Here is a 27,620-nt window from a genome sequence, read left to right on the forward strand (position 1 = left end):
GTCTAAATGTATGGTAATGGGAAATTGGCAGATGTGCAGTTTTTTCATGAAAACGTCACACACACACACACCCATTCCATTTTTTATTTTAGGGTAAAAACATTACCTGAATGTGTTTTCTTGAGATTCACTCTATAAAAACAGAACTGGGCTGCTTTATCAAGATGGTAGAAAGGAAAGAAATATTTATATAACATGCAGAAACATACACACAGCCCACTCACACATACCAAAAGATCAAACACAAAGACTCCCATACAGAAGACAATAAACAGCAGAAGATAAATGCTACACAGATACTTGAGATATGAAAGAGACAGAAATAGCAGTTCTCCACTGTAAACGTAACCTCATGGCGTTTCACACTGCCTCTCAACTACACTGACCATATATGCCTTTCAGCTCAATTCCACTTACATCAGTTTAAGCAAAGGCTGCCTTCACCTGTTTATCATCTTTAGTCTCATTTAGGGTTTACCGTCACCTTCCTGTTACACTTGCTCTAGAACTGGTACATGAGGAGAAATACTTAACCGAAGGTCTAGGCCAGTCTACATCATTTTCTAAAAGGGATAATTCACCCCAAAATGTACTCACCCTCATCATGTAATTCCAAACCTTTATGATCTTCTTCCTTCAGCAGAACACAAACAGATTATTTTGAAGAATTTTTCCACTGTTTGAAAGTCAATGGGGTCCAATTTGATATATGACCACATTGAATTTAATTGAATAAAATTTTTTATTTAATCTTTTATGTTTTGCACAAGAAAAAGCCATGCATGTTTGGAGCGCCATGAGGATAAGATAATGACAAATTTCATCACATTTTAATCAACATAAACCTACTTAACCAGCACGAACATGCATGGATTTTGTGGGTCATGCCGCCGAGTGGGACATTTGCACAGAACTACTGAAGCCGTGCAGGATATCCGCCAGTAATCTTTTTATTTTTTGTGACCGTTAGGCTATTTTAGCACTTGTGCCGGCGGAAAACATTCCAGATCAACACAACTGTTGCCGACTGGAAGAGCACATGCAAAAATGTTGCACCTCTATTCTGGTCTGGTTGATGCAACTCATCGTCTTGTTTGGCTAGAACTGCTTGCTTTTCTTGAAAATGACCATAAGAGCCAGTGCTTCAGTTCTGGCTAAAGTGATTAGCTTTAGAGTCTCAGTAAAGTGGGTCATATTTGGCCCTGAAAGTGATGACACAGCACCAGCGGGGTTGACAGGGACCAGGGCTGCAGCTACAAGGGCTATCTATAGAATATAATACTGTGTCCACCCTAATCAGGATGAAAACTTGTTCTGACCCGTGGACAGAGAAGACTTAGCCATAGATGGCCTAACACAAACACTCAATGAGTCACCCGACTTTGGCAGGTATACTCGCAATTCAGCACACAAGAACATCTTTACTTTGACCCTTTCAAAATGTAATCTCTGTTTGAGAGATCAACATTTGCATCGTGGTCAGGTGAAAAGAACTATGGAAACACCAGCTCTTGCCAGGTTAGTACAGGTTCAGGGGGCAACCTTTCAACCAGTGCCTGGGCTACACAATCATCAAGTACATTGACCTGTTGTGCTTCATCATAACAGCATCTGACGTTTGGGCCTTTCCTACAGAGAGTTGTAAATTTTTATTGCTCTTACTATAAATAGACAAACTGCAACAGGCCATAACATCGGACCATACCAGTCTAGTCATGACTCTGGTATGAGCGAATGTAAATAGTAAAGCTCAAAGTCCCTTTAAAAAGTCAGTCAGACCACTTGGCGGCCATCTTGGTACTGGCGGCAAAACAGCAACTTCAAGTCAAGTACAACTATGTATTTGAAAGGGGAAGAACTGAAATCTCTGGAACTGTACAATTTCAAATAAAAAATAAATTATATCGTACTAATCAACATAGGCTAAAAAAAAAAAACAATTGTGCCTCAGGTTCTAGCTGACACTAGTGGCAAACCAAAACTGTTTTTTACTGTTCAGACAAATTATGATTACGGGGCAGATTATCGATTATTAAAAGACATGTTTTTGCTCAGTTCCTAGCATAATACTATGTTATGATCTCCAAACACTAACCATAAGGCCACGTGTCCACAAAAGCGTTTTAAGCCAGCTGAAAACGCTAGGCACTCTGGTGAAAAACGCCTACCTGTGAGCGCATGAGAGTGTTTTGGCAGTGTTTTTTCAGTTGAGACGCTTTGCTTGCTATGATATGGAATATCCGCGGAAGTGTTACTATTATCTCATTTCACAGATAGTTTGTTTCTGTATTGTTTCGATCTAAAAATGTCGATACAATGTAAAGTATTTGCTCTGGCTCTTGTTTTAAATTATTTTGTTCCATTATTATGTCATCTGTTGACGTTGTACAAGCAGAATGTGGAGGTTGGTCGGTGTGATATTTGTTCTGCATCTCCTCCACTGTGAAAAAGTGACAGTGATGAGCGCTGCGTTTTACCCAAAGTTGAACATTCTTCAATTCTCAGCGACTGGTATAAAACGCTGAGTGCTCGGCGCTTCAGCGTGAAATAGACACTCAGCACCTCGTTACGCTCCTGCTGTTTTAAAAACGCAGCGCTCCCATTGAAAACAAGTGGAAAAATACACCAGCCAAGTGAAAAAACACTTTGGTGGACACATAACCAACCTCATATGGCAATTCTGTTGTAGTAAACTTGCAATGTGGAACACTCTGGTACGAATCACAATAAAAGAGCTCAAAGTCTTGTAAAAACGAGCTAAAATGGCACAGTTGCTTCAGTAAATGCATTTATATCTTATGTTTGCTTCCGTTAACACTATTGGTTGGGTCTTAGGTAGGGTATGCAATTTTTTTTTTTTTTTTAATTTTCATGTTCATTGGTTTCATATCAAACTAAACATGCTCTTAGCACCACTCAGACAATTTAACTTTTGTTTAAAAGTGTCGTGAAACATGCTAGAAGCAGTGTAACAATTTTCAGAAATGTCGTCACTGGCATGTTTTTCTCAAAAGGTCTGGTAATATTGATATATGTTGTGCTTCTTTAGCTCCAGTAACACAAATAAAATGGTATTTTTTCTAGTTGATCAATAAAAGCTAATGCGCATTCAAATGTAAACAAAAATGTAATACCTCTGTGATAAAGGCGATTGGCTCTTTCAACTGAGAGCGTGACTACAGTGCACATATTGAATGCTATGAAGGGACTGTCTCAATTTTAGAGGTTTGTTTAAATCAGTAGTTTAGTGTAAGTATTAAGTATAAACGTTAGCCTAACTCATCCCGCACCATTCAGGCATACATTTTTGCCTGAAAAAATATAGCCTTGTACAAGAGGAACCCAAGCCAAAAATATTCATAACACAATACAACAACAAACCTGATAAAGTGAGTTTAACAGCTCCTCTGTGCAAATGTTGTTTCAATCCTATAACTACATTTGTATAAGAACTGCGCAAATGCATGGTATAACCTTTAACACTAAACACTTTTAGCACTGTGCATTATGCAACCTCATTCTAGCGGATGGCAAATCCAGTTAATATGCCAAAGTGTGCGCTGCAACCTAGTGCGCCTGAACGGCTTGAAACAATGATTGTTGGTTTTAACGAGAGCTCTTGCAGTCATCAGGTTATGATTCAATTGAATTTAGAGCGTTTCTACCCCTCCCCCAACCTGTCCAGTGCAGATGAATATGCATCAAAGAACCTTGCAGTTCACAGCTATACACAGTGCATTACTCAAACTGCGGAGGACGTTTGAGAGGTGATGATAGCAGCCTGTAAAAAGACAACAAAGTCTTTGGATTCAGTCTCTTTCACACACTCTCCGTTCAACACAGCCCCCCTTGTTTTTTCATTGCAGGCACACATTGGCCAATCACTGGCTGAATATGAGCCTCCCTCTGCTCTACACATCTTTCGCTCACTCAAGGGGAACAGCATCTGCTCCAAGTAGAGCTCTGCAAACTATGCAGTTTGAATCGGACAGAGTGCTACCAACAGCCTAATGTTATGCCACAATTAGGCCAAACGCATTCGCATAGTTGGGATGGTGAAAGAGTGTCCTTTAAAGAGTCCTGTCACACTAACTCCCACTGCACACAGATCGTCCCTCCTCAGGGTGGCTGAGTTCGTGCGAGGTCTCAATAATCCCCTCTGTCGCCCACCTTCCGGCCTCACATGATCCTTCAATTGTCCTCTCTCACTTCGAGCGCAATGTCAACAAGCGGTCTAGATCTGACTGAATTCACCAATCATCCAAATGCATTACATTCTCAGTCTGAACTATGTCCTAGCTTCTCACACACTCCTTGCCGGTACCTGAATCGGCTCCGGTTGCTGAGCTGAGACGGGCCCCCCGGGGGTCCAGGGCCTCCCGTGCCGTCGCTGTGTGCGGGCTCCCCTGTCGCTCCCGCCGAGGAGCCTGACAGACGGAAACGCCGCACATCAACCCTGACTCTGTGGAGATTGTAGCAAGAGGGAGAGCTGTGCAAAGACCTGCAGCATCTCACCATTTCCCCGCAGTGCTCCGCACCGGCCCCTTTTGCTGCTGCTTCAGACTCCGCTGACACATGATCACTGTGGAGGGATTAGTAAGTATGGCAGGCTTTAGCCCTCTCTCGCGCTCCCTCCGTTTGTTTGGCCCGGTGGTTTTCCGCTGCAACGCTCAAAGACCGGCCCCCCCTGCTTGTCACGTGTAGGATGCTGGGCTGCGATTGGTCAGCCAGTGGATAGGTCCACCTTTTCTTCTAAGCTGCTGCTGAATTCAAGGCCTGGTGCTGTTGGGAAGGTGGCGATATGAAAAGGACAGGGAGAGGGAGGGGTTTGTAAACAGACAATCCTGTCAGCATGTTCTCAGTAGATCCTGAATTCTATCTCTGACCCCACCCCCCCCCTTTCTCTCCCTCTCTCTCCCCCTCTACCCCTCTCTCATCTTTTTCCTCAACTGAAGGATAAAGAGCTCACTGTTATGATAAACGGTTTCTGATCTCGGAATCACTTTCTCTACAAACTCCCACGCATTGACACACCCTCAAAATACACATTCATTTAAATTCACACTCATAAGATTATTCATTTCTGAATGTTCTATACACCATTTCAGTACAGTGACAGTGGGTTTGAAACAGTAATTGCTACCATGAACCAATTTACATTTGAATTATATTATACTTATGCATACACACACATTTATAACTAAAACATAGGTTATGCAAGTAACACTTTTTATTTATTTAATATTATCATCATCACCAATATTAATAATATTTTGTTTTAGGACATTGGACCCTACACACAGTATTCCTCATTTTCAAATGTATTGAGATACTGTGGAATATTTTTTTTCTCCTTCATCTTTAGTATTTCATACATTCTGTAATGTTTTAAGTATTTTTGTGCCTTGACTAAATTAAAAATGTTATCAAATAAACAATAGGCTTCTGTTGCGGAATTACAGCATTAACATTCTTTTAAAGAAAACCAGAAGTCAGTGCACTTGACCGCCTGCAAAAAAAAAAAAAAAAAAAAAATAATAATCACATGAACGTGGGACTTCCTATAAAACAGGAAGTAAACCTTCCTGTCTCAACTGATCTTTTGATCTGTACAAATACAAATTTGTGTATAAAAACCCTGAATGATCTCCTACTAGAAATAATTAGTATTTCTTTGCTTACTCGACATATAAAATAATTAACCTGATGATGAAAGAATTAAGCTCACAATTCAAAATACAAAACAACAAATTAAAATGACTCGCAAAAGGAAATCTTCACACTCACTTGTACAAAGTGACAATAGGAAGTCTGTCGTTCTTCTCAAAGGACTAAACTCCTCTCATTGTCTTGGTACTGGGATCCGCACAGATATGGCATGTGTGCTGTCATCACTAAATATTAACCAGACCTATGAGTAAAAAGGGCTTACTTCCTATTTGATGACTGTCAAAGAGCCCATCCCACTCCATACACACACAAATTACAAGCTGATAGCGAGCTGCAGATAGATAAAGGGTACATATTCAGTAGACAGAGAAATGAATATAACAGACAAAAACAAGTGCTCATGATTAAAGTTGTTGATTTTTGCTGTGAAATAGTATTACTTTTGGGACTCTTTGTAAGCAAGATAAACCCTTTTGGGTTTGTAAGGATATACAATCCTTTGTAAGGATATACCACATGGTGGACTGGATGAAAAGCTTAAAATTGGGAAAATAATAATGAAAATATTAATGTAAGATATTAAATATTTTTTGAATTATAAAAAATATTAACGGTCTTCTTCCATACCGTTTTTGGTCACAAAAAAAAAATATATATAAAAAAAATATACATTTTATAAAAAACACACAATAATAAAATACACTAGTTTTCAAAAGTTCAAGGTTAGTAAGATTTTTATTTTAAAAATATGTAAGAAAAATTAATGCATTTATTCAGCAAGAACATAAATTGATCAAAAGTGAAAGACTTTTACATTACAAAAAAAATCTAATTTCAAATAAATTAAAATAGAAATCAGTTAATCTGAATTGTATTAATACTTATTACAATTTTACTGTTTTTCTTTTATATCAAATAAACAAAGCATAAGAGACTTAAATTCTTGTCCACCCGAAACCTTTGAACGCTTTAGTTCATCGATTTAGTATTGTGACAAATGAGTATCATTATCAGAAGACTGCGCTTTATTGATTTATTTTCCTACACCTCTAGGCAAAAAATATAACAAAGCAATTGTGTGTCTGAGAAGGTTCTTGAAAATGGTCACACCTACACAAAGAGCGCGGGTATCTCCGGCAGCGAGGCTTTCTGCTGCACTGTGCCTTATCTGCAAATACAACAAACCCGCTAAACTGAAATCTGTCCACATATATCACGCGCAAGATAAGTGAAGAGTCCTCGACTGACAGGATGCGATCATTCACCAAATTATGTATTTGGCTTAGACTATTGAAACACTCAAGCATGATATAGATACACACTGAATTAAATATGTCTGAAAATGTCAAAAGCACTGGCTATTTTTAAATGGCTAGAACACAATGAAATCACTTTTTGTTGTTGTTGCTCGTTTTAGACACTGTATAAATAGTCCTGTCCTTCGCAGCTTTGTTGCCCAACCCCCTTCCTTACAAGAAGAAATCACTATTGTTTGTGAGGTACAAGTCTGCCATAGTGCTGAATACCCTTAGAAAACCAGTTCTTGGTCAATGCCAGGGCTAAATCTGCGGTGTATCGTTTTAATAAACGTATATATTGTGCTGGTCCTGCATTCTACTTTTGCCTGTGTGTGTAACGGATGCAAAAATGTCATGTTTAAAGTAAAAAAAAAAAGAATCAAGCTTTTAGAGGATGTGACAACTGACTTTACACCATTATAAGAGTTGTGTGTGTAAACAGCACTGTCCGGTGCCCGCAGAGACAGGTCATTAACAGGTCAGGCCAAACAGAAGCTCCACGTTGGAGGCTGATGTTTATCTGTTGTATAGGGCAGATAAAACACTACAGAACTCTAGGGAAAGAACCAGCCAATCAGACGCTAGTGACCCCACTAGTAAATTAAACAGACGCTCAGGTGATTCGGACAATCAAACAACCACATCAGCAGGCTGGTATTAAAGGCCACACAACAAATGAAGCCGTCATTTGTACCCGTCACATATTTTCATTACATCAGAGAGCATTTAATTAAAAACTTTTATAAACAAATTAAATAAATTCATATTATAAACTGATTATTTAAGTATGCATTTAATATGATCAATGCTTTTTGTTAAGGTTATTTAAATAGGGTTAACCATAAGCCTATACCATCTACTGTATATATATATTTTATACACACATTTCTAAGGTCTCTAAATTAATAACATGATCAAAACTTTTGCTTTTTTACTTGTTTATAATCTACTACCTGCATTTTGTTGTCTGATTCATAGTTTATACTTTTTAGCAAGTGAAAGGCCTTTTAGTATAATGGTTTAGGTTGTGATACATGCGTCTTGTGAAAACTAGCAACTTAGGTTAACTTGAAATAAAGGGGCAACTAATATTGTTATGCATTTTATGCAAGTAGTCTGCTTTACGGTTATATAAACTTCTCACTGATTTACATTACAAGCTATCAAAAGTTAATATTACTTTTTTGGCCATTTGAATATCAGCAACTGCACCAATATGAATTTTCTCAGTTTGGGCCTGTTTTTGACAAACTCCTATATTATACTATACGTACCATTAAAGCCATGGATACTCAACAAAAACCACTTACGAACACTTTTTTTTATAATTTAGTCTAAAGGGTCAATAAACTGTTGCAACAGATTTTTTGGCTTGCCAAATGAAACGCACTGCCAAACTCTTGATCACCATAACAGCTTGACATCTTCAGCAGTGTCACACTGACACTTTGAGCCAGGTTTGAAATGTTCGCACACAGTGTATTTATCAAAGCAACGCCACAATCAAAACAGTGCGGTGAAAAAACATTTTTAGTCTGCATCTTGGCTTACACTTGGCCACTTCATGCTTTTTCCTTGATCCAATAACAGTCCTATTATGAAAAGACTGGATGTACAAGCAAAATACTGTATGTAAAATGAACTCCTCCCAAACAAACAAACTTTTTTGATTTTGAGAATATTACATCTTTGTGAAGTGAACACAAATATACAATGTGTATATATAAATCCAGTCTTTAATTCAACATTTATGCAAATGAAATAGCAATCAAAACTAGTCATATTTACTGACTAAGGTGAACACCCAACTTAAAGGTGCTCTAAGTGATGTCAGGCCAAAATATTTTTTGTCACATACAGCAAACATCTCACTATCCGCTAGCTGCCCGTTCCCTGAACACACTGTAAAAAAAACGTGGTCTCTGTAAACACCATAGGCTCCACAAACGGCAACAAAAATAAACTTGGCTTACCCGCACCACGAAACAAACATTGTTCCAGCCAATCACTGGCAAGAAGTATTTGAGGGTGGCCTGGGGGGTTAGTGCGCGTGCACATGAAGGGGGTGTGTGAAGGAGAGAGAAGCATCAAGAGGGAAGTTTGAATAATGGCCGACACACGACCAAAGAGACGACGTTCTGATGATCAACTTACAAAGAAGAGGGAAAAGGATAAAGAGCGCGCCAAGTACCGAATTTACATCGGTAAAGCATTCGAAAGATGGCGAGAACTCCGCCGGCAGAAGGGCTTCCAGTCCGACATTCAGGTTGCTCTGTTTTTGCTGGACAGGTGGGTAACGGTAAATTTCCAGCCCTGTTTGTTTGAACCTTGTTGAAGGCGTCAAAGCTTACACTACTCCTACGTCATACATCATCAAGTGTTACTCTTTTGGCGCAAGTCGACATGCAGACTTCAAAACAAATGGCCATTCACTGCCATTATAAAGCTTAAAAGAGCCAAGGACATTTTTTTTAATATAGCTCATATTGTATTTGTCTGAAAGAAGAATGTCATATACACCTAGGATGGCTAGAGGGTGAGTAAATCATGCGCTAATTTCATTTTTGGGTGAATTATTACCTTTAATATGATATTCTAATATCGATCTAGCTTACTGCAGTGCAACAAGTGTCTCGTAGCATCCATGGAGGCACAGAGAAACATTAACATAACTGTCAACACTCAAATGTATTTTGATGATTGTTTTGACCAAGTAAAACAGCGCAGCCAAAATTTTAATTTGTCAAATAAAATGGCCTGTATGAGTAGTTATTCAGGACTTGCGGCTGTTTTATTAGAATGAAATAATGTGATTTTAAGTGATCCCTGAACTTGAACTTTGTTACAGTTACGTTTGAAGGAGGCGAATGATTAATGTAACTTTAACCATAAAAGAAACAAAATGAGAGGAGCAGCAGCGTCCGTAGCTCCTCAGTTCTGACTCGAGACTGGTGTCGCGCATGTGTCTGTCATTAGCGTTCGCTCCCAAGACCCTGCTTCATACCACAGTAACGGTAGTAAAACATTTTCTCATCCATCAACATGATTTCTGCCTGAGTCCCGTCGGATTGCTTTCCATCAGCTGAGGAGGTGAAGACAACAATTCCCATGATTCCACGCTCATTCACAGCGTCATCAAACTACCCCTTTATTATTGTTTTGAAAAAGTGACATCTAGCATACTGTGCATTTAGGTCTCAGTGCATTGATATTTGACTGTTCTTTCTAGTCATTTCAAAAGTTTTTGTTAAACTCTTCTATAAAGGGTTTACAATCTGTTGTTGATGTATTTAATTATAGTATATATGCATAGTATTGATGATATAGCCCATGTAGTATAGATGAGTTTTCTAGATCCACACTGGCTTTTACATATGCTTCCGTTATCGAAAAACTGTTGATTTAATTACCTTGAACAAAACTGAAAAAACTTTGTCTCAAAATAGTCAATTTTATCAATTCTCATTTGCTACATAAATCTACAGCATTTTAAAACCATTAAATATTACATCAAAATAGCAAAGAATCAACTTTGCGTCGCTGTCCGCAATCAAGGATCAGCCAAATTTCCATGTGCATATCAAACACAGTCAAGAAAAAGTGATGAGGTGAATTGTGCCATCTTCTGGTTTAAAAAAGAAAATAAGTCAAATGAGCCTTTTACCCCTGTGTGCAAACACACACACACACACACACACACACACACACACACACACACACACACACACACACACACACACACACTTTTGAAAATGGGCTCCACAGAGTATCTCAGTATCCAGAGACATTGAAGACATTTAACAGGTTATTCCATCAGTGTCCCAACTTAACTAAACACAGGACAAATACTGAGAAAAATGGCTTTTGGGTTGAAAGAATTTTGAATGACTGGGTATCAGTTTTCAGTTTCAGTAAACTTGAAAGATTTGCATACTATAGTTCATGTCACACAACCTCCTGTGCGGAAATTAGAATGTGGGAAAGAGGTTATGGAAATGGCAGACAACAAATTTTCAATGGCAACAGTTTTTATTTGGGAATTTTACACACAATGAATAATGTGCTCTGAGTTTGACCTTACCTGAACTCCATTGGCAATCCGTGGTGGCACTTCAATGCCAAGCTTTTCCAGCTGCCGATCTTTGTATCGCCCATATTGGTCGTATCCTGCATAGCCCCCGCCTGTAGCTACAAGAAAAGGAAGAGGCCGTACACGGGCCTGTAGTCCAGGAAAACCTAAAAATGGGAATCCATTCTTTTATTCAGCAAAGAAACATTAAATTGATCAAAAGTGAAAGACTTTTACAATGTTACACAAAAGTAGAATGCAACTAAATGCAGTTCTTTTGAACTTTTTTATTCATCAAAGACCCCTTAAAGCAACACCAAGTGACTTTTCCTCTGCGGTCACTCTACGGGTTGGAAGCGGAATTGTCCATTACCGCTGTCGTAAATAATTTAGCCTACCGCAGCCTACTGTCGCACGCGCACGCACATGCTCTGTTTATCCAGCATCGGCTTTGGAACCAACAATGGCCACAGACAAGGTAGAGTATGATGCATGATTTTATGAAAGTATGATGTATTGCGACTAGTGCTGTCAAACGATTAAAATATTTAATCGCGATTAATCGCATTAATGTCATAGTTAACTCGTGATTAATCGCACATTTTTATCTATTCAAAATGTCTCTTGATTTCTTTTTGTTCATTATTTTTTCTCATTTTAATGCTCTTATCAACATGAAAAAAGTGGATTGCTTGCTTTGTGCACATTTTTTTTTTATTGAAAACAACATAGGCAATACTGTGTTCAATTCCACACTAACATTCTCACTTGGAGCAAATAATTTCTTTGTAACACAATGTAACTGTCCATCAATAAAAGGGTGAAAGAAATACTGACGAGGTACTGATATTGACGAGGGGGCGGAGAATTCGCATCAGCTGTGTGTGTGTGCTTGGCCATCATCAAGTGGTACTTCAGACTGGACGTGCTGCGATGATGATAGCTCAGTTCATAACGACAAAACACACAGATCACTTTGGTCTAGTCAATGGAACCATTTGCCAAATTTTTAAAAGTAAACTTTCCATTCAGAATCTTATTGGCATCCATTTCGGCGTCTCGCGCTCGTCATCCACTCAAAACGTAACGTTAACCTATTTGACCGGCTCGCAAGCCCAAACAAGCGTGTGTGCGCGTGCCTGTTGTTTTGTTTCCGGTCTAGCTAGATCCACTTGCGCTTTGGTCGACGAAGCAACAAAACGTCCTCGCACGGCGCAAGCCCTTGAAATGAATGGGTTTCATATCGCAGCGCCGCGCATGCCGCGTCCTGTTGCAAAAGCATGTGAAAAAAAACTACAAAGTTTGCTAGACCAAAAAGACCGTTAATCTCGCGATAAAAAAATTATGGTTTTGCGTTAACGCCGTTAATAACGCGTTTAACTGACAGCCCTAATTGCGACATCACAAACGAGCAAACGCTTGCCGTAAAGCAAGTCAAATTAGTAGTTTTCTTATGTCTTATTAGAACTACAGAAACGCGACCTGATGGCAATCTTACATAGTGTGGATATATCAGATAAAGGACCGCAAAGGTGTGGCATAAGTGCATTACACCATGTCACGACTTGATGAACCACTGAAACGATTTTGGAAACATTATTTTAAGGTTAAAAAATCGTACTTAGTTGTGCTGCTGCTTAATATTTTTGTAGAATCTTTGATGCATATTTTAAAGCAGGACTGTTTGTAACATGGATAATAATAAGAAATATTTATCAGCATAGTAGAATGATTTCTAAAGAACAATGTGACGCTGAAGATGATGCTGAAAATTCAGCTTTGCCATATATATTAAAATAGAAAAGTTATTTTAAACTGTAATAAGATTTTACAATATACATTGTTTTTTTACTGTATTCCTATCAAATAAATGAAGCATAAGAGACTTAAAAAGAATTGCCAACCCCAAAACTTTGAACATAAGTGAGTAATTATCAAAAAAAAAAACATCATTAAAAAGTATTCATTAGGTTCATTTAGAGATCAATTGCAAACATTCAGAGGAAATATAATGTTCAAACAAAACCATGCCTGAGGGTTTGCACTTGCAGCCAAAGCATTGTTTAACTGGACAGGTTCCATACACACACAAACACACTTTGGCTAGCTGCCAAAGTAAAATTTCTCATTTTCATTTAGTCAAACTTGATAAACTAATAATTCAAAAAAAAAAAACAAAAAAAAAAAAAAAAAAAACAATGACAAATAAAAAAAGACAATGCAGCAGTGCCCACCCCCTTTTTCAGTGGCGTTGGTTCCAAAAGTATTTTTCCATTACTTTTCAAATTTTGATTTTAATAGTCTTTGTTTATTAGCCATGAACCAAGCCAATCAGAGGTGAAATATAAAACTTCTCGTTTACAAATGTTATGTAGAAAACAATTTATTTTAAGTCAAATGTACAAACATTTCAGTATTTTGAGAGCATAGTGAGATCAACTCCATTACATCATTCGCAGTACTTCATGGGAGTAGCGCGTTGCTTTTTTGACTCTGTTAGTGTAATTTTCTGTACACCATCATGGGTATTTGGTAATGCAGTTTATCACCAAGAATTCCACTGTAAACATGATTATTTTAAAAATAAGCTGAAATAATGTAGGCTGATGGCTTCAGCGGAAGCAAATACCATGGATTAACAACCTTGTAGCTCAAAGTAGGTCTGTCTTTAAAGATTTATAAGTTATCCTTCAAAATCATTCATTTCTGGAACCAACTGTTGCACTACTTAGAACTGCAGCTTTACATTCCACAAAAAAGACCTTTTCAGTGTAATAACAGGATAAACCCTAAACCGCTGGTGGAAAATATATTTTGTCAATTGTTCAATGACGCATAAAGATGTTTGTGGCTGTTTAGGGAACAAATATTTAGTAAGTGTGACCATAGGTGCAGATTCTGAGGGCGCTCCAGATTCGTGAGCCTCTAGGATTGGTGGATCACACATCAGGGGCCTGTTTCAATAAGGAGGTTCAAACAACTCTGAGTTAAAACTTGAACCCTGAGTTGACTTACCCTGAGATGGGAAACTCTGAGGTTTCGGTTTCAGAACAGCTGAATTGAGCTAGATCAATCAACTGAGTAGGTTGACTGAGTTAAGCACGTGCCCCACGACTATGAAAAGCCACGATCAATGGAGCGCCGAAATTACGATTCACCATGGCAACAGCAACCAAAAAAAAGACGTCCACATGTTCAGTCAATACACAAGTATAATTCTTATTCACTGTTATATTATCAGGTGAAAACTGCCAGAAAAGGTAGGTTAATAAACTATACTCATTTTCACAGGCAAAAAAAAAAAAAAGTGGCAGCAACTAAAAATGAACAATACGTTCATAATTCAATCAGTTAGCCTAAATCTTTAAGTATAAAAGGTTCATGGCTGTAGGCTACATGACTTCACAAACATTTTGCATATTAAATACATATAATTCAGTGTCTATTTCAATTTGCAGCAGCTGTTTCCACATAGTATAATGCTCTTTTCACATAATTAAATGTTCTCTAATCCAACTTATTAAATTTTTTACATTTTGCTAATGAAATTAACATTTGACTTCTACTGAGCCGACAGCAGGAAGGCATAGGCTGGAACTGCACCATCACTGATAGATGAAGACGAGATACACAATACTGGAAGAATAGTCAAATCCAACAGGAAAAAGAATAACTGTTGCTTTTGTATTTGAAGGAAATAAAGATGACCAAATAAATTGTGAATAATTTGTGTGTATTTAACAGCTGTGGTGGTTACGGCATATATCTCAGACTATCCTTCCATTCCATACAGTAATTTCTTTCATTTTCAGCAGGAGCGATGATGGGAATATGCATGTCATCAATGCATCCAATCACATTGGAAATCCTAAAGGAAAATCTAATTATTAGGTCACTTTCAGAGGTCGCAGCAAGATGTTATCAAATGAACGTCATCTCTCAGATTAGCCTCATTTAAACCGGTTTCTCCACCACTGTCCTGGAATCCTGTGAAACTCCTCTTTGATGGATCTCAAGTTTTTGTGTCCAGGAAACACAAAAACTCTCAGAAAGAGCATGAGAGCGAGGCACATTTTCCTTTCGCTCTGATACAGCAGCTTTACTAATGTGCTCTCCGAAGTTATATAGAAAAATGTGCAATGAATGAATGTACTGCACTGCAAAGAATGCTTTCCTTACTTAGCATTTTTGTCTTGTTGTTTCCAGTCAAAATATCAAAAGATTATTAAATCAAAATGCATTTACTAAAAGAAAAACTCTGGGTTTATATAAGAAAACCTGCTCCTGACCAGGTTAGGTTCACAGAGTAAGTTACCATGGTAACTGATTCAGAGTAGAAGTTACCCCTCTTTCAGAAACAGGCTTGACTAACTCTGCTTTCTCGGGTTTGACATACCTCCCATTCTGAAACGGAAAACCCAGAGTTTGCTTCATTTCAGGGTTAACATACTCAGAGTTTTCACTTAACCTCCTTTCTGAAACAGGCCCCAGGTCTCGGCGGGCCATAAATACAATTAAATAAATAAAAATAAATACATTTATCATTACAACATAACCTGACACAAAAGCTTTCGGTGTTTTGGCACAATGATGAACTGCATTTAACAATTAACTCATCAGGTATATCAGCTAGAGAGTGATTCGAGACAACACTATTCAATTCCTGTTTTAGTTTGTTTAGAAAAACAATTCGTGTTTTAGTTTGTTTAGTAATCATAGTCGGATGGTGAACCAAGTCGAGGGTAAGGCTTAAGAAATGCACTTTCCCTTAAAAAAAAAAAAACTTCCCTGTAATAGATTCAATTTACGTGTCGCTGCACAACCTACACACATCAACGCTCCCGATAAATCATTTGTTATTAAAGTTTCTACGTTCACAATCCACTGTTAATTTTAACAGAAAAGCAAGCATACTGTGTGTGGGATTGGGCATGGAAGAAAGCACGCAAAGAGCACTCACAAAGTTCTGTCACAACAAATGAAGCTGACTGCACAATAAATCTTTTATTTACATAGTGGATTCTGTTCATTATAACAAACAAACATTGAGTCATCGCTCAAAATATGAAAATAGGGTCCTCCCTCGAAATCAGGTCTCTATCAACTATCAGTTAATGATTATACTTACGAACAATATTAATTTATAATATGCACAGCTTACTATATAGTGCATAATAAAACAAATTGAATGCAATTTATTTGACTTGATAAACTTTTAATTAATAATAATAGCATATTAAGTGAATAATTAAACAAATGTCTAAATATTTCAGTTATAAAAAATGCAATTATCACTTAATTTAACACAATTACATGAAAGATAATTGTGAATACATGTAGGGTAAGTGCAAACGAGTGTATAAGCTAAACTATTGGGATAATCAGGTCTGTGTAAGCTATGCTATGAGCTAATACAGACATTAATGGTCATTACAACAGAGCAAAAACAGCATTCATCATAAAGTGCTTTTGTAGGAATTGATTCAGGCGCTAAAGAGAGTACCTATTAAAAGTAATTTGAGCCAACGGGATTGCTTGGGGTCCTGACAGAGACCAGATTTCAAGGGAGGACCTGCTTTGTCTCCACACTGGAGTTGTTGTTCAGTGCTAACTTTAATACCTCTGATTGGCCATTGCGTTCAAGAAATCAACATGTTTATGGTTGGCTACACTGTTTAATGCTGCAAAACACGTTGTAAATTTATTTGTATTTATTTATTTTTTAACGGCAGGTGGCATTCTAGAAAGTACATTACTGCCACCTACTGGGAACTGAATCGAAGACTTTTCCTCTATACCCTTTTCTCTCCCTAGCGCCACACTAGCGCTGTGTGTTCAGTTCCTCTAGTGAAGCTCAGATCCTAAATTATTTTATACAGATTAGTTTTTATTAGATATTCTATCACTATTGATACTTTACTATCATTATCAGGACTTACAGTAGTCAACATTTGAAGTGGATCAAAAAAGTTCATCAAAGTTGTCCTAAGACAAGAACGGGTATTGTTTAAAATATATTTATAACTTTGATGAAAGGTTTTGATCCACTTTAAATGTTGACCACTGTATAATACAGAATTTGTACTTAATTCCCCAGATAAACTATTTCTCTCATTTGAATATTTCTTGCGATGCATAATTAGGCTACATGTTCTACTGGTTCTCTAGTCACACACCCATAGCACAAACCTGTCGGGTGTTTTAATATTATATACATGGTATTATTCAGCCCTGTATGGCCTATGCGGAGTCTGGAAATAACACATTCTTCTTTCCTTTCCCCTCCTGAAATCCTTAATCTTCCCACCTGCGGTTGTATGAAGTACAGAGGTCTAGGCCTAATAATTTGCCACTTATAAAGCATCTGCTTCCTCATTCCCTTCAACACCAATACAGTCTGGGACCCACAAAAACTGAACTTTAATGCGGTTGCATTCTATATAGATTAAATGGAGCTAGCATTATGTACTGTCTTGTTTCTGAATGTTGAGCATCAATACCAAGTCTTGAGTCCGAAGAAATAATTGTATTTTTTTAGTCTCATATCATATATTTTATATAATGCAATCATTATAGCAAGTAGCTCCCCTGTGAACACTGATATACACATAGTCTTGATATTCTTTTCCCCTCTTCTGTTTTCAGTTTTGGTAGAATGTAGGCAATTCCCACTTGTCCTTTCTCTGGATCCTTTGATGCATCCATATTAACCTGGGTATACGGTCCATATTTATTCTTAAAGGGATAGTTCACCCAAAAATAAAAATTATGTCATCATTTACTCCCCCTCAAGTTCCAAACCTGTATGAATTTCTTTATTCTGCTGAACACAAAAGATGATATTTTGAAGAATGTCGGCAGCCAAATAGTTGATGGACCCTAATGACGTCCATAGTATGAAAAACAAAATATGCAAAATCAATGGGGTCCCATCAACTGTTTGGTTACTGACATTCAGCATTCTAAAACCACTCTGATACTCAGCAAAAAAAAGAAAAGAAAAGAATCTCCAGGTAATACATTAGTTGATTAACCATCATACTTTCAATTAATTTGCATACATTTGTCAAAGCTATAGTTATATAATTCAAAGTACTGCTTGGATCCTTTCCTGGTTTCTTTATTGGTATTATTAACACCTCTTTCCAGCTATTTCTGTAATTTTCCCTCAGTTCAAATTGTACTGAAACATTTTAGTCACTTCAAAGGATTTTACACTAAGATGTTTTTAAAGTTCCCCTGTCACTTTGTAGTGAACATTCAAGTTTTTAATGTTTATAAGTCTTTCTGACGTCACAAACTACCTTATAACCAATGTGATGGATTTTTTGAATAAAATAGTAAACCATTTTAAACTAATCATAATTCTAACATTACTTAACATAACATTCTAACACTTTGAACAAAATGTACTCGGAGGATGTGTAACCAGTAGAAACTTTGATGTGCTGGCTAGACAATATCAAAAACATAAGTCTATAACAGTCTCATAACATATTGAGTAATCAAATGAACTTCTAACCTCTTCCATTTTTTTAATGATTTTGAGATCTACACGGTGCGATTTTTGCTGTTTTACGAGCTCGCAGATGAGACACACACACACGCACACCATTTTTCAATAAGAAGCTATAGTTGCCTGTAACATTGAAAGCTCCAGTCTCTGTGTTTAGCACTAAAGCTCACGTGATTGCCACCGGCTCGGGATAAAATTCGTGCAGGACAGTGAATCAGCTGCTTTGCCGCGATTATCAGGTTAACAGACTAGTAACGTGTGCAATATCTCACGACCTCCCGAGTGTCCGAACCCGCACCGTATACACCCGTAACGGCTTAGATGCGTTCAGGTAACTATAATTCTTAGGCATGTTTTGCAGTCAGAATGGCTACTCTTAGGCGTCAACCAACGCGGTCAGAGGTGAAGTAACCGGAGTTTTGCAGGTTTCAGGGACACTTGGTTCAACCCAAGTTAGGTGCGTAGGGGAAAAAACTACCACACTTCTGAGTTGGTGTGAGTGAGTGGAGGCGGGGCTAATTTGTATATTCATAGAACCGTGTATACTAAATGAGCCAAGGGTGTATAAAATAAATGAACATTGTACATCATCTGTTGGAGTTTTGGATGTTCATATAACTTTATTCCTTCGCCCTTTACTTTCATTTGTTAGATTATCTGAGCTATTAATACTAATAAAAGCCCTTTGAAACATTTCTTTTTTTTTTATAATCACTTCTTCACCCCTACTGGAGTTCTTTCGTTATTTCAGGGGAGAGCCGGGACTATTGAAACGTGGGATGGATGAAACATTGAGATTCTTGAAAACCACTCACGTCATGTACGGCAAATTTCGTTAGCACATACAGCACACAATGCCGACCAGACCCGAGAAAACATTACTTCTTTACGTCATGCCGTTTTAAAGTTAGAGCCGGAAAACTGTTTTTGAGTGCGGTAAGTGAATTCTTTCGAAAATGCGCATAGGCTTATTATCGCCTATTGTCTATTTGGCGACAGATCAAAAATGGTTAATATGAACCTTTAAATTTAAATAAATTACAAAATATGTTTGTAACAATATGTACATAAGATACTTGTCAGGTATTGTTCATAAAAACAAGCATTAGATGAATAGTTGCCGTTTAAACTTATGTTTCTTCCGTCCCACCCGTGTGTTTCAATTGCCCCGCTCCTGCGGGACGATTGAAACAAAGCACAACTACTGTTCAAAGTCAATTTTTACTTAAATCATTCTATATTTGTACCGAATAACACATGATACTAAGAGAACACATATGTCAGTTGTTGAACACAAAAAGAAAAAAACCTATCTGTAACCTTATCTTAGAAAACAATGTTTATCTGAAAAGTGTTTCAACTGTCCCGACTCTCCCCCACTCATCTTTTTAATCATGTTCCAGACATCTTGAATTGGAGTACTTTTACCCATTTTATTACAGAAATGTCAAATTTTCCTTTTTTTGCACTCCTAATTTTCCTTCTAACTTCAGCTTGTGCTCTCTTATATATCAGATAAGAGTTATGGCTCCAGTATTTTAAAAGCTTTCAATTCTCTTTCATCACTACATTACATTCCTCAAACCAAGGAACCATCTTCTACTCCCTCTTCCCTTTACTTCTTGGAATACATTTTGATGACACATTTGTATAACAGACGCAATCTGTGAATTTATTTCAATGTCACTTCCTTCATTACTCTAGTTGACTCAATCCTATAATCGCTCATCTCTAGAAATTCTCCCCAGTTTGCCAGTACTTCATTGATACAACTTTCTTATTCTACTTGCACTTATTGAACTAGCTGTTGGGAAATCAAATCTCTTCCAGTCGAACAATCCTTCAGTACTTCCCGATTAGTTAATCCACTTAGGCATGAAATAGGTACTTGATCTAACCCTTGTCTCAAGCACACCGTGTAATCACCATCATTAATACACACCAAGTTCTTTAGATCCATTAGGGTTTCAATAACCATCCCATTAGCATCATTCATTGTACCTCCCCATACAGTGTTATGTGCATTAAAATCCCCACACCAAATTACTCCATTTAAACCCTCTATAATTTCTAAGTCACTCAACACCAATCTTTTACATGGATTGTAGAAGTTCATTATTACATAGCTATCGATTCCTGCTCATACCTCGACTATTACATATTTCGACTACTTTGCCCTATATGATCTATATATCCTTTAAATTCCTGACCATTAGGCACCAAACTCCTAGCATACCACTGAAGGATAGTTATCAGCATAATTATCCATAACATGCTTCTTGACTATTTTGAATATATGCCATAATTCCTCTCTAATTGTTTCCCAGGTCAGCCTATTTACATCCAAGAACCTCTATTCAGCGCTTACTATAATTTGAATTTTGTCCATTCTGCTTTCAGTCTATTCTGAACAATTTATTACTTCAGCTATAAAGATAAGACATTTTCTTACTAACAATCACCTTATCTTCTTTTATTCTTTTATCACTTGTATATCAATAGATATGACTTTTGTCACTACAGGTTATACTCTCCCTTTATCTTTTTGTTTGTTCTTTATCTACTGCCTTGGCAGCATCAGCATATGATAACTTACAATTTTGCCATCTCTTGTTGTATTTCTACAGCCACACTATGATCTCCACCACGATTGCAGAATTTTACTTCTACACCATGCTCTCCCCCGCAACAAGCACTCTTCTTTGATCTACATACTGTTGCAGTAGGCCTATGACAGCATCTCTGAAAATGGTAACATTGGAGTAGGAGGTTCTACATAAGATCTAACTGGATTACTAATGAATCCTAATTTGACTTGTTCTGGCAGAACTCCTCCTTTTGAGTATTTGAGCAGAACTGAAACTATTCTACTTCCATTTCTAATATTTTCAAACGTCATGCTTCCACCCCTTCATCTCCTTCCAATTTTTTTGTTACCTAGTCCATTGTTATTCCTAAAAGAACTCCTCTAATCACTCCTCTTATCCACAACCTTTGTCCTACCATTCTGTTTGCATATCTTTATACTCATTGCTATCTTTTGCTTATTACTACGCAGGACGCAAGCGGCGTGATGCTACAAGACAATAGAACCCATTTTAATCAGTGATGTTGTCTACATTGGATGTAGCGCCACACAACGCATCCCTGACGGTAAACAGATGCCTTGTTTTATTTATGACTTACTGACACGAAGGACAACTGCTTTGCAATTGGCGCTTCGTCGTAACAGTGTTAGAGCTCCATCCTGAAGAATTTTTGCAAATTTGACCTCCCCTATTAATTCCTTCAACGGTTTTGTCAGAGCAACTGGATTTACTCCTAACAATCCTGACACATAAGCCCCTTTCACACAGCGCGTTGATCACGGGAAATTGCCGGGAAATTGCCAGAACACCTTCTGTGTGAACGCAAACACGACCCGGGATTGATGCCGTGTTAGGGACCTAGTAACATTGCCGTGTCCAGTCCCGGAACGCGCGCTGTGTGAACAAAAGCCGTAATCAATGCCGTGTCGTAATGATGACGCTGAAGCCGGGATCGCTCGCCAGCGTGACATGGAACGTAATGCGCTATTTTTTTGATCGAATCAGAAAAAGAAAAAAAAAGCACAAACGATGCTTTCTCTCGAGAAATCGCAGCTCATAACCAAACTAGTGACGCTGCTGAAACATTACGTCACATCGATGTCACGTGTCTTTACGGGTTGTGTGTGAACGCACTCTCTGATTCCGGAAAAATCACTGGCAGTGTGAATGAACCAAAGTCAAACCCCAGGTCACTTTATCCGTGTATTTTCCGGAATCTCTGTGTGAAAGGGGCTTTAATCGCATCCTCTTTCACCATCCCTAATACTACTTTTGGACTCCTCTTGATTCTCCTTTTTCTTCTCGTTATGTCACTACAGGCCCTGCTCTACCTTTCTCGACCACATTGCAGCCCTGATGTCAGCAGAGACCGTGTCTACTAGAAAATCCCCTGTGAAGACCTCGTCGCTATGACAGCCATTGGCACAGGTCCTCAGCAAAGACACAAGAACCAGACAGGTCCTCTGCACAGACCTCTATGACCAGCAAAAGGAACTGGACAAATATTTGAATGCTACCGAACCCAATCTGAATTCTGCCCGGTGATGCAGCCTTAATCATAATCACACTGTTCGTTCATTGGCAAGAGGAGAACTGGCCCACTGACTGAGCCTGGTTTCTCCCAAGTTTTGCACACTACTTTTTTTATTATATTAACACTTAATATTCAACAATATTATTGATCTGAATGTACTGAAGCTGTTGTATGAGAACTAAACTGACCGCACAATGACATCCTTTTTTGCAGAACAGCTTTATATATGAAATTAACTAATTTAATAGATGTTCTTTACAACGGAACTGAATCAACACTGAACTGACTTATGCCGAAATGTATAATTTTCCTGTTATCACTGTATTCTGCTTTGAAACAATCTGTAATGTATAAAGAATAATATAAATAAAAGGTGACTTGACGTGTTAGAACTCTTTTCTTTCCGCTTTCCACTTTCCCTACTTGTGACCATGCTACATCAATATCATCCTCATCCCTTGTGCCATCTGATCTCTTTTTTAGCCTCTGATCCAGTCCCCTTTCGGATTCCTCAAGATCTAAATCTCTTTAGATTTTTCTTTGAACCTCCAAAACACCCGCCTACAGTAGCTTCTACACCTCCACTCCACCTTCACATCTTGTAAATAGAAACATTTGTCGCTTTTAGAACGCAAAAAAAGATACGCATCAGAGTCCTGCACGCGGGCGGATGAACAAGTATTATTCCATCCATTACATTAAATATTAGCCATGTTGTCATTTGCGGTGCAGGTTGGGAATCAATAGGCACATATGGACTGTGGGTCCAATAGCCAAGACTATTTCGACTCAATTCGCTACCAACTGATAGTCAGCTGCTTTCAAACCGTCCAGCGCTTGTTTGTGTTCACGCTCTGTAATCTGAAAACAGTCAAAGGTTCGTAATCACAACGTGTTTTGTCAGCCAACTGAGCTGACACTGAAGTGATTGACAGCTTCAGTTATTAAGGGTGCGCTCTTTGCTCACTTTCTGTGAATAATCCATTTGCAATTTGAATAAGTTTTATTCTTCATGCTGCTAAGATGACCAACGGCCACGTATACACTGCAGGGTTTCAGGAGAGATGACCGCATTTAAATGCAGACTGAATCCACTAAAATATCCCCGATATTATATTATTATATGACAGTAAAAGCTCATATTTGGCAAGATGTTATTTTAATTTATAGAGACCTCTAAGAGTCTGTATAGCCAATGGTGCGATTTATGCACACTGGATCATATGCCAAATCAATTTTGCCAATATGCTATTATTATGGAGAAAACTGATCCTAGACCAGAATTTATGGGCAGATCATAAGTTTGATAAGTTTTGTTTAGAAAACCTTGAATCCATGTAAGACACAATGTCATTAGTTTGGGGGGGGGGGGGGGGGGGTATCCTAGTGGGCCCCCACACCGGGTGTATGCAGCCTTAGGTCGGCTTGACTCTGGAGTTATGCCCGGTCACAGGTGGAAGTTTGACCGGGTGTATCTCGGGAAGGAAGCCGAGTTTAGGCTCCAGACTCTGGGGTTTGAGGGTCCCCTATAGTTGGCCCCCCATGCCTGGAGTATGGAGCCTTAAGTCGGCTTGGTTGCAGAGTTATGCCCGATAAAAGTTCCACAGGAATTGACCTTATCCCAGGAGGAAAGCCAAGTTAGGGCTCAATACTCCCGGCATAGGGGGCCCACTGGGTAACCCTTCCTTTCCCGATGTCCGGATCCCCAACTCAGCTTGGGTCCCGAGCTTTGCCCGGTCAAAGCTGGACAGGAAGCAGTGGTATCTCAGAGCCAGACTGTCCCAGGGGTTCAGGACTGTGGGGAATGTCCCCCTCTGGGACCTCTTCATGTCCGGAATCTCAAGCCTTAACTCGGCTTTTCTCCCAAATTATGCCTGGTTAAACATAAGGGGCTTTAGGACAAAACGGGCTCTATCTCATTTGAATGAATGTGTATAATTTGTAGGCATCTAAATATAGTTGTAAATTAAGGTAGTAAGTAAGGTAAGGTTAAAAGTTTAGTAAGGTAAGAGCACACAAAGAAATGTTATCATTAAACACTTTCCGAAAATGTGTCAAAGTTTGCAATTAGAGGGATTCCTCGTTGAAACACATAAGGTGGGCTTAAATGGTTCCACAGTGAGTAATGGTGAAAAAAGACCATGTTTTCCTTTAAAAATGTAAGATATGTTTACAAATACTTGCATGGAGCTTAAATATACCGTGGACTAAGTATCATAGTAATTTTCATTGTGCCCACATTGAGAAATGTTACGTTTTTTTTTCATTCAAGGTTAGCTTGTGTTCTGCTATAGTTTGCATGCGTTTTGTGGCACTGTACAATTTAAGCCCATCTTTTAAAAAAAAGTTAATTTATAAAAAATAATCTTCTCTACAGAACATTTTGATGCATTTATTTGTAAATTAATGTAAAATTAATCACAAAACATTAATTGTTTGCAGTTCACATGCTTAAATCTTTGGCAGTCTATCTTTCTGTAAGGCTAATGGTTTGACCTAGAGATTAGCTTTGAACCCAAGCTAATAAAACTCATCTTTCCATTTAAAGGAAAATTATATAAAATGATAAAGTACTATTTGTTCATTCACAAAAAGCAATACATTTATCTCTTATTTGACAATACCAATGTAGTTACCAAAGAAATGGCTGAAAATGGTCCCCTGAGACAGCAAAAAAAAAATGGGTGGTGCTAAATCAACATTGCCACATGTGACTGGTATGCAATAAAAAATGCCAGGGAAGTAACAAATCACTGGATTGGTTAAAATAAATGAGCAGCATAAAATATTATTTTCTCTTTTTTTAATTTGACTTCAGAGTTGAAAGTGGGCTTAAAGGGTACATGGGCTTAATGGGTATACTTACCCAAATCCATGTCATTAGAATCAATGAATCCATGTCATTAGACACAACGTGCACACGTGCAGGTCAATGTTTTTTTGTGGTGATGACGGTGACGAGCTCAGACCCGCGGTAGGCATAACGTGACCGCAGTATTGCGGTAACCGTCCCAGCCCCAACAAGAATGAACCTCATTGGTTCTCACGGAAGTTCAAACGTGCTGCGTAACACATGAGAATGAACCTCATTGGTTCTCCCACTTAAAGCAAACATGTTTGAGCTTCCCTTTACCACAACTGATGTGTAAGTTGATGAATGTTAATGTGAATAAAAGCCTAAATTCAATCTGTTCATCAGATAAAGTGATCATGTCTCAATAGAAAATTTGGACTAAACTGCTCAATTCATATGGATTAGTTTTACGATCAATTTATGAACTTTTTGAAGCGTCAAAGTGGTAGTTGCTTAGCTGTCAATGGAGGAACAGAAAGCTCTCAAATTTCATTCGGAAGATCTTCAATTGTGTCTTGAAGATGAACGAAAGTCTTACGGGTTAGGAATGAAATGGGGGCGAGTAACTAATTAAAGAATGATTTTTTTTGGGCATTTGTTGTGCATGCATTTGTGTCACCTTGCTTACCCAAGTTATCATTTGATTGTGGAAATAGGGGATGAATAAATCAATAAAAATATTATATTTGATTGGTAATGTATTTACTCTTGCAAGTTTCCAATTTCCAATTACAATAACAAAAAAAGACCTTTGGAGTGAGACTGACCTCTGGAGAATAACCTCTGATGACCCCATCTCAGACCAAAGCCACCGTTCTGCAGAAAACTGAACAAAACAAATTACACAGTTGGTAGGAAACACTCGAAAACTACACAACCAACATGCACATTAATAAGGGTCTCAGTATGAACAATTTAAAAGAAATGTCGCCATGTAGAAATAGGCAGTAATGGTAGAACAGCAGTGAAGAAAATTGATTAATAAATAACTTGAAATTCGTCCAGCTAATATAGACATAATGTAGCACTCAGCAGATCTTTTATCAATTACAGTAAATGGGCCTAAAAGTAAAAGCCAAGTAATTCAACTTTATAGAAAGGTTATTCTAAGGCAAGAAAAACATGTCCCTGCTCTTGCGTTAACGCTGCCCTGCTGAAGTTGGCACAGCCTCGTGTAACTTGGCTCTGAGATCAGCTGGGTCTCAGGATGTGTCAATTCAACCGTCCCGACGGGTTTGCCAATCAGCGACTTTTTGGGATAATGAAACCAGCACGTGTCTGTATTTACCGAATAAGGTGTGGTGTAATTTACATTCTTTCACAAACACTCAAAATAACATAACATAACACACTTACCCGCTCTTTCTCGCGCCTACCAGGTGAGCAACAAACACTCTCCGGACGAGCGCTGCCATGACAGAGATGGTCTTATTATTGGGAGATACGATGGTCCGTGGCTCTACCATTGGAGAATGCGTAACAGCCAACGTGGATCACGTGTGCCTTGATTACCAATCACATTACAGTCTTGGCCTTGTGCGACAGTCAGTCACTGTTTACGGATCCCATAGAAATGAATGAGAAGTGCCGTAAACTGAATTCTACCTGTCGCGCAATTGTCCGTGATTTCTCTTAAAAATCAGCATTTTTTTCGGTGTAAACTATACAAATAGATCAATCCAAAACGAATGTTTAAGAGCAAACATGTTGAAGATTAGCCGACAGCCCGTCGATTCGTTAAATGATAAGCCGTTTTCCCATAAAATCAGTTTATTCAGCGTAGTGAAGCCTCTCCTCCATAAACATCCATTCGAAAAAAATGGTCCCTGATTTTCTTCCCTGCGTACCACTGCGTTAGCAAGCTTATTGCTAACCTTGGCGGCTTGCCTTAAACTGGTTTTGGACATGATGCTTGTATGCTGTTACAATTTCTACTGTGTTCTCGTCCTTCACGAGACGCACTGACGCCATCTACAGGAATGGAGCGTTAGTTACCACAGCCCTTGACAGACTGTACTTTACAAATGAAAATGTATAAAATAAATAAATATTCGATTTAAAACAAAGTACAAAACAATAGCAGGGTCATAC

The 27,620-nt window shown here is 38.2% G+C and overlaps 1 protein-coding gene across 5 annotated transcripts in view; it reads right to left on the reverse strand.

The window, feature by feature from the left end:
- Positions 1-27,467, reverse strand: part of pisd (phosphatidylserine decarboxylase) — a 40,020-nt gene extending 12,553 nt beyond the window's left edge. The window contains exons 1-3 of one of the 5 annotated variants that reach the window (XM_077206423.1): positions 26,886-27,467; positions 26,297-26,355; positions 11,050-11,204 (exon numbers count right to left, since the gene is read on the reverse strand). In XM_077206423.1, the coding sequence (XP_077062538.1) occupies positions 11,050-11,141 (92 nt within the window). In that variant the 5' untranslated portion in view covers positions 11,142-11,204; positions 26,297-26,355; positions 26,886-27,467. Of the gene's footprint in view, positions 1-4,324; positions 4,779-5,787; positions 5,916-11,049; positions 11,205-26,296; positions 26,356-26,885 lie in introns of those variants that run through there. The other 4 variants (XM_077206422.1, XM_077206425.1, XM_077206421.1 and 1 more) reach the window with 4 other exon arrangements.
- Between the last annotated feature and the right edge of the window lie 153 nt (positions 27,468-27,620).

This window comes from Siphateles boraxobius, unplaced genomic scaffold (assembly GCF_051911475.1).
Source record: "Siphateles boraxobius isolate OS27281-9 unplaced genomic scaffold, OSU_SipBor_1 56, whole genome shotgun sequence".
NCBI lineage: Eukaryota > Metazoa > Chordata > Actinopteri > Cypriniformes > Leuciscidae > Siphateles > Siphateles boraxobius.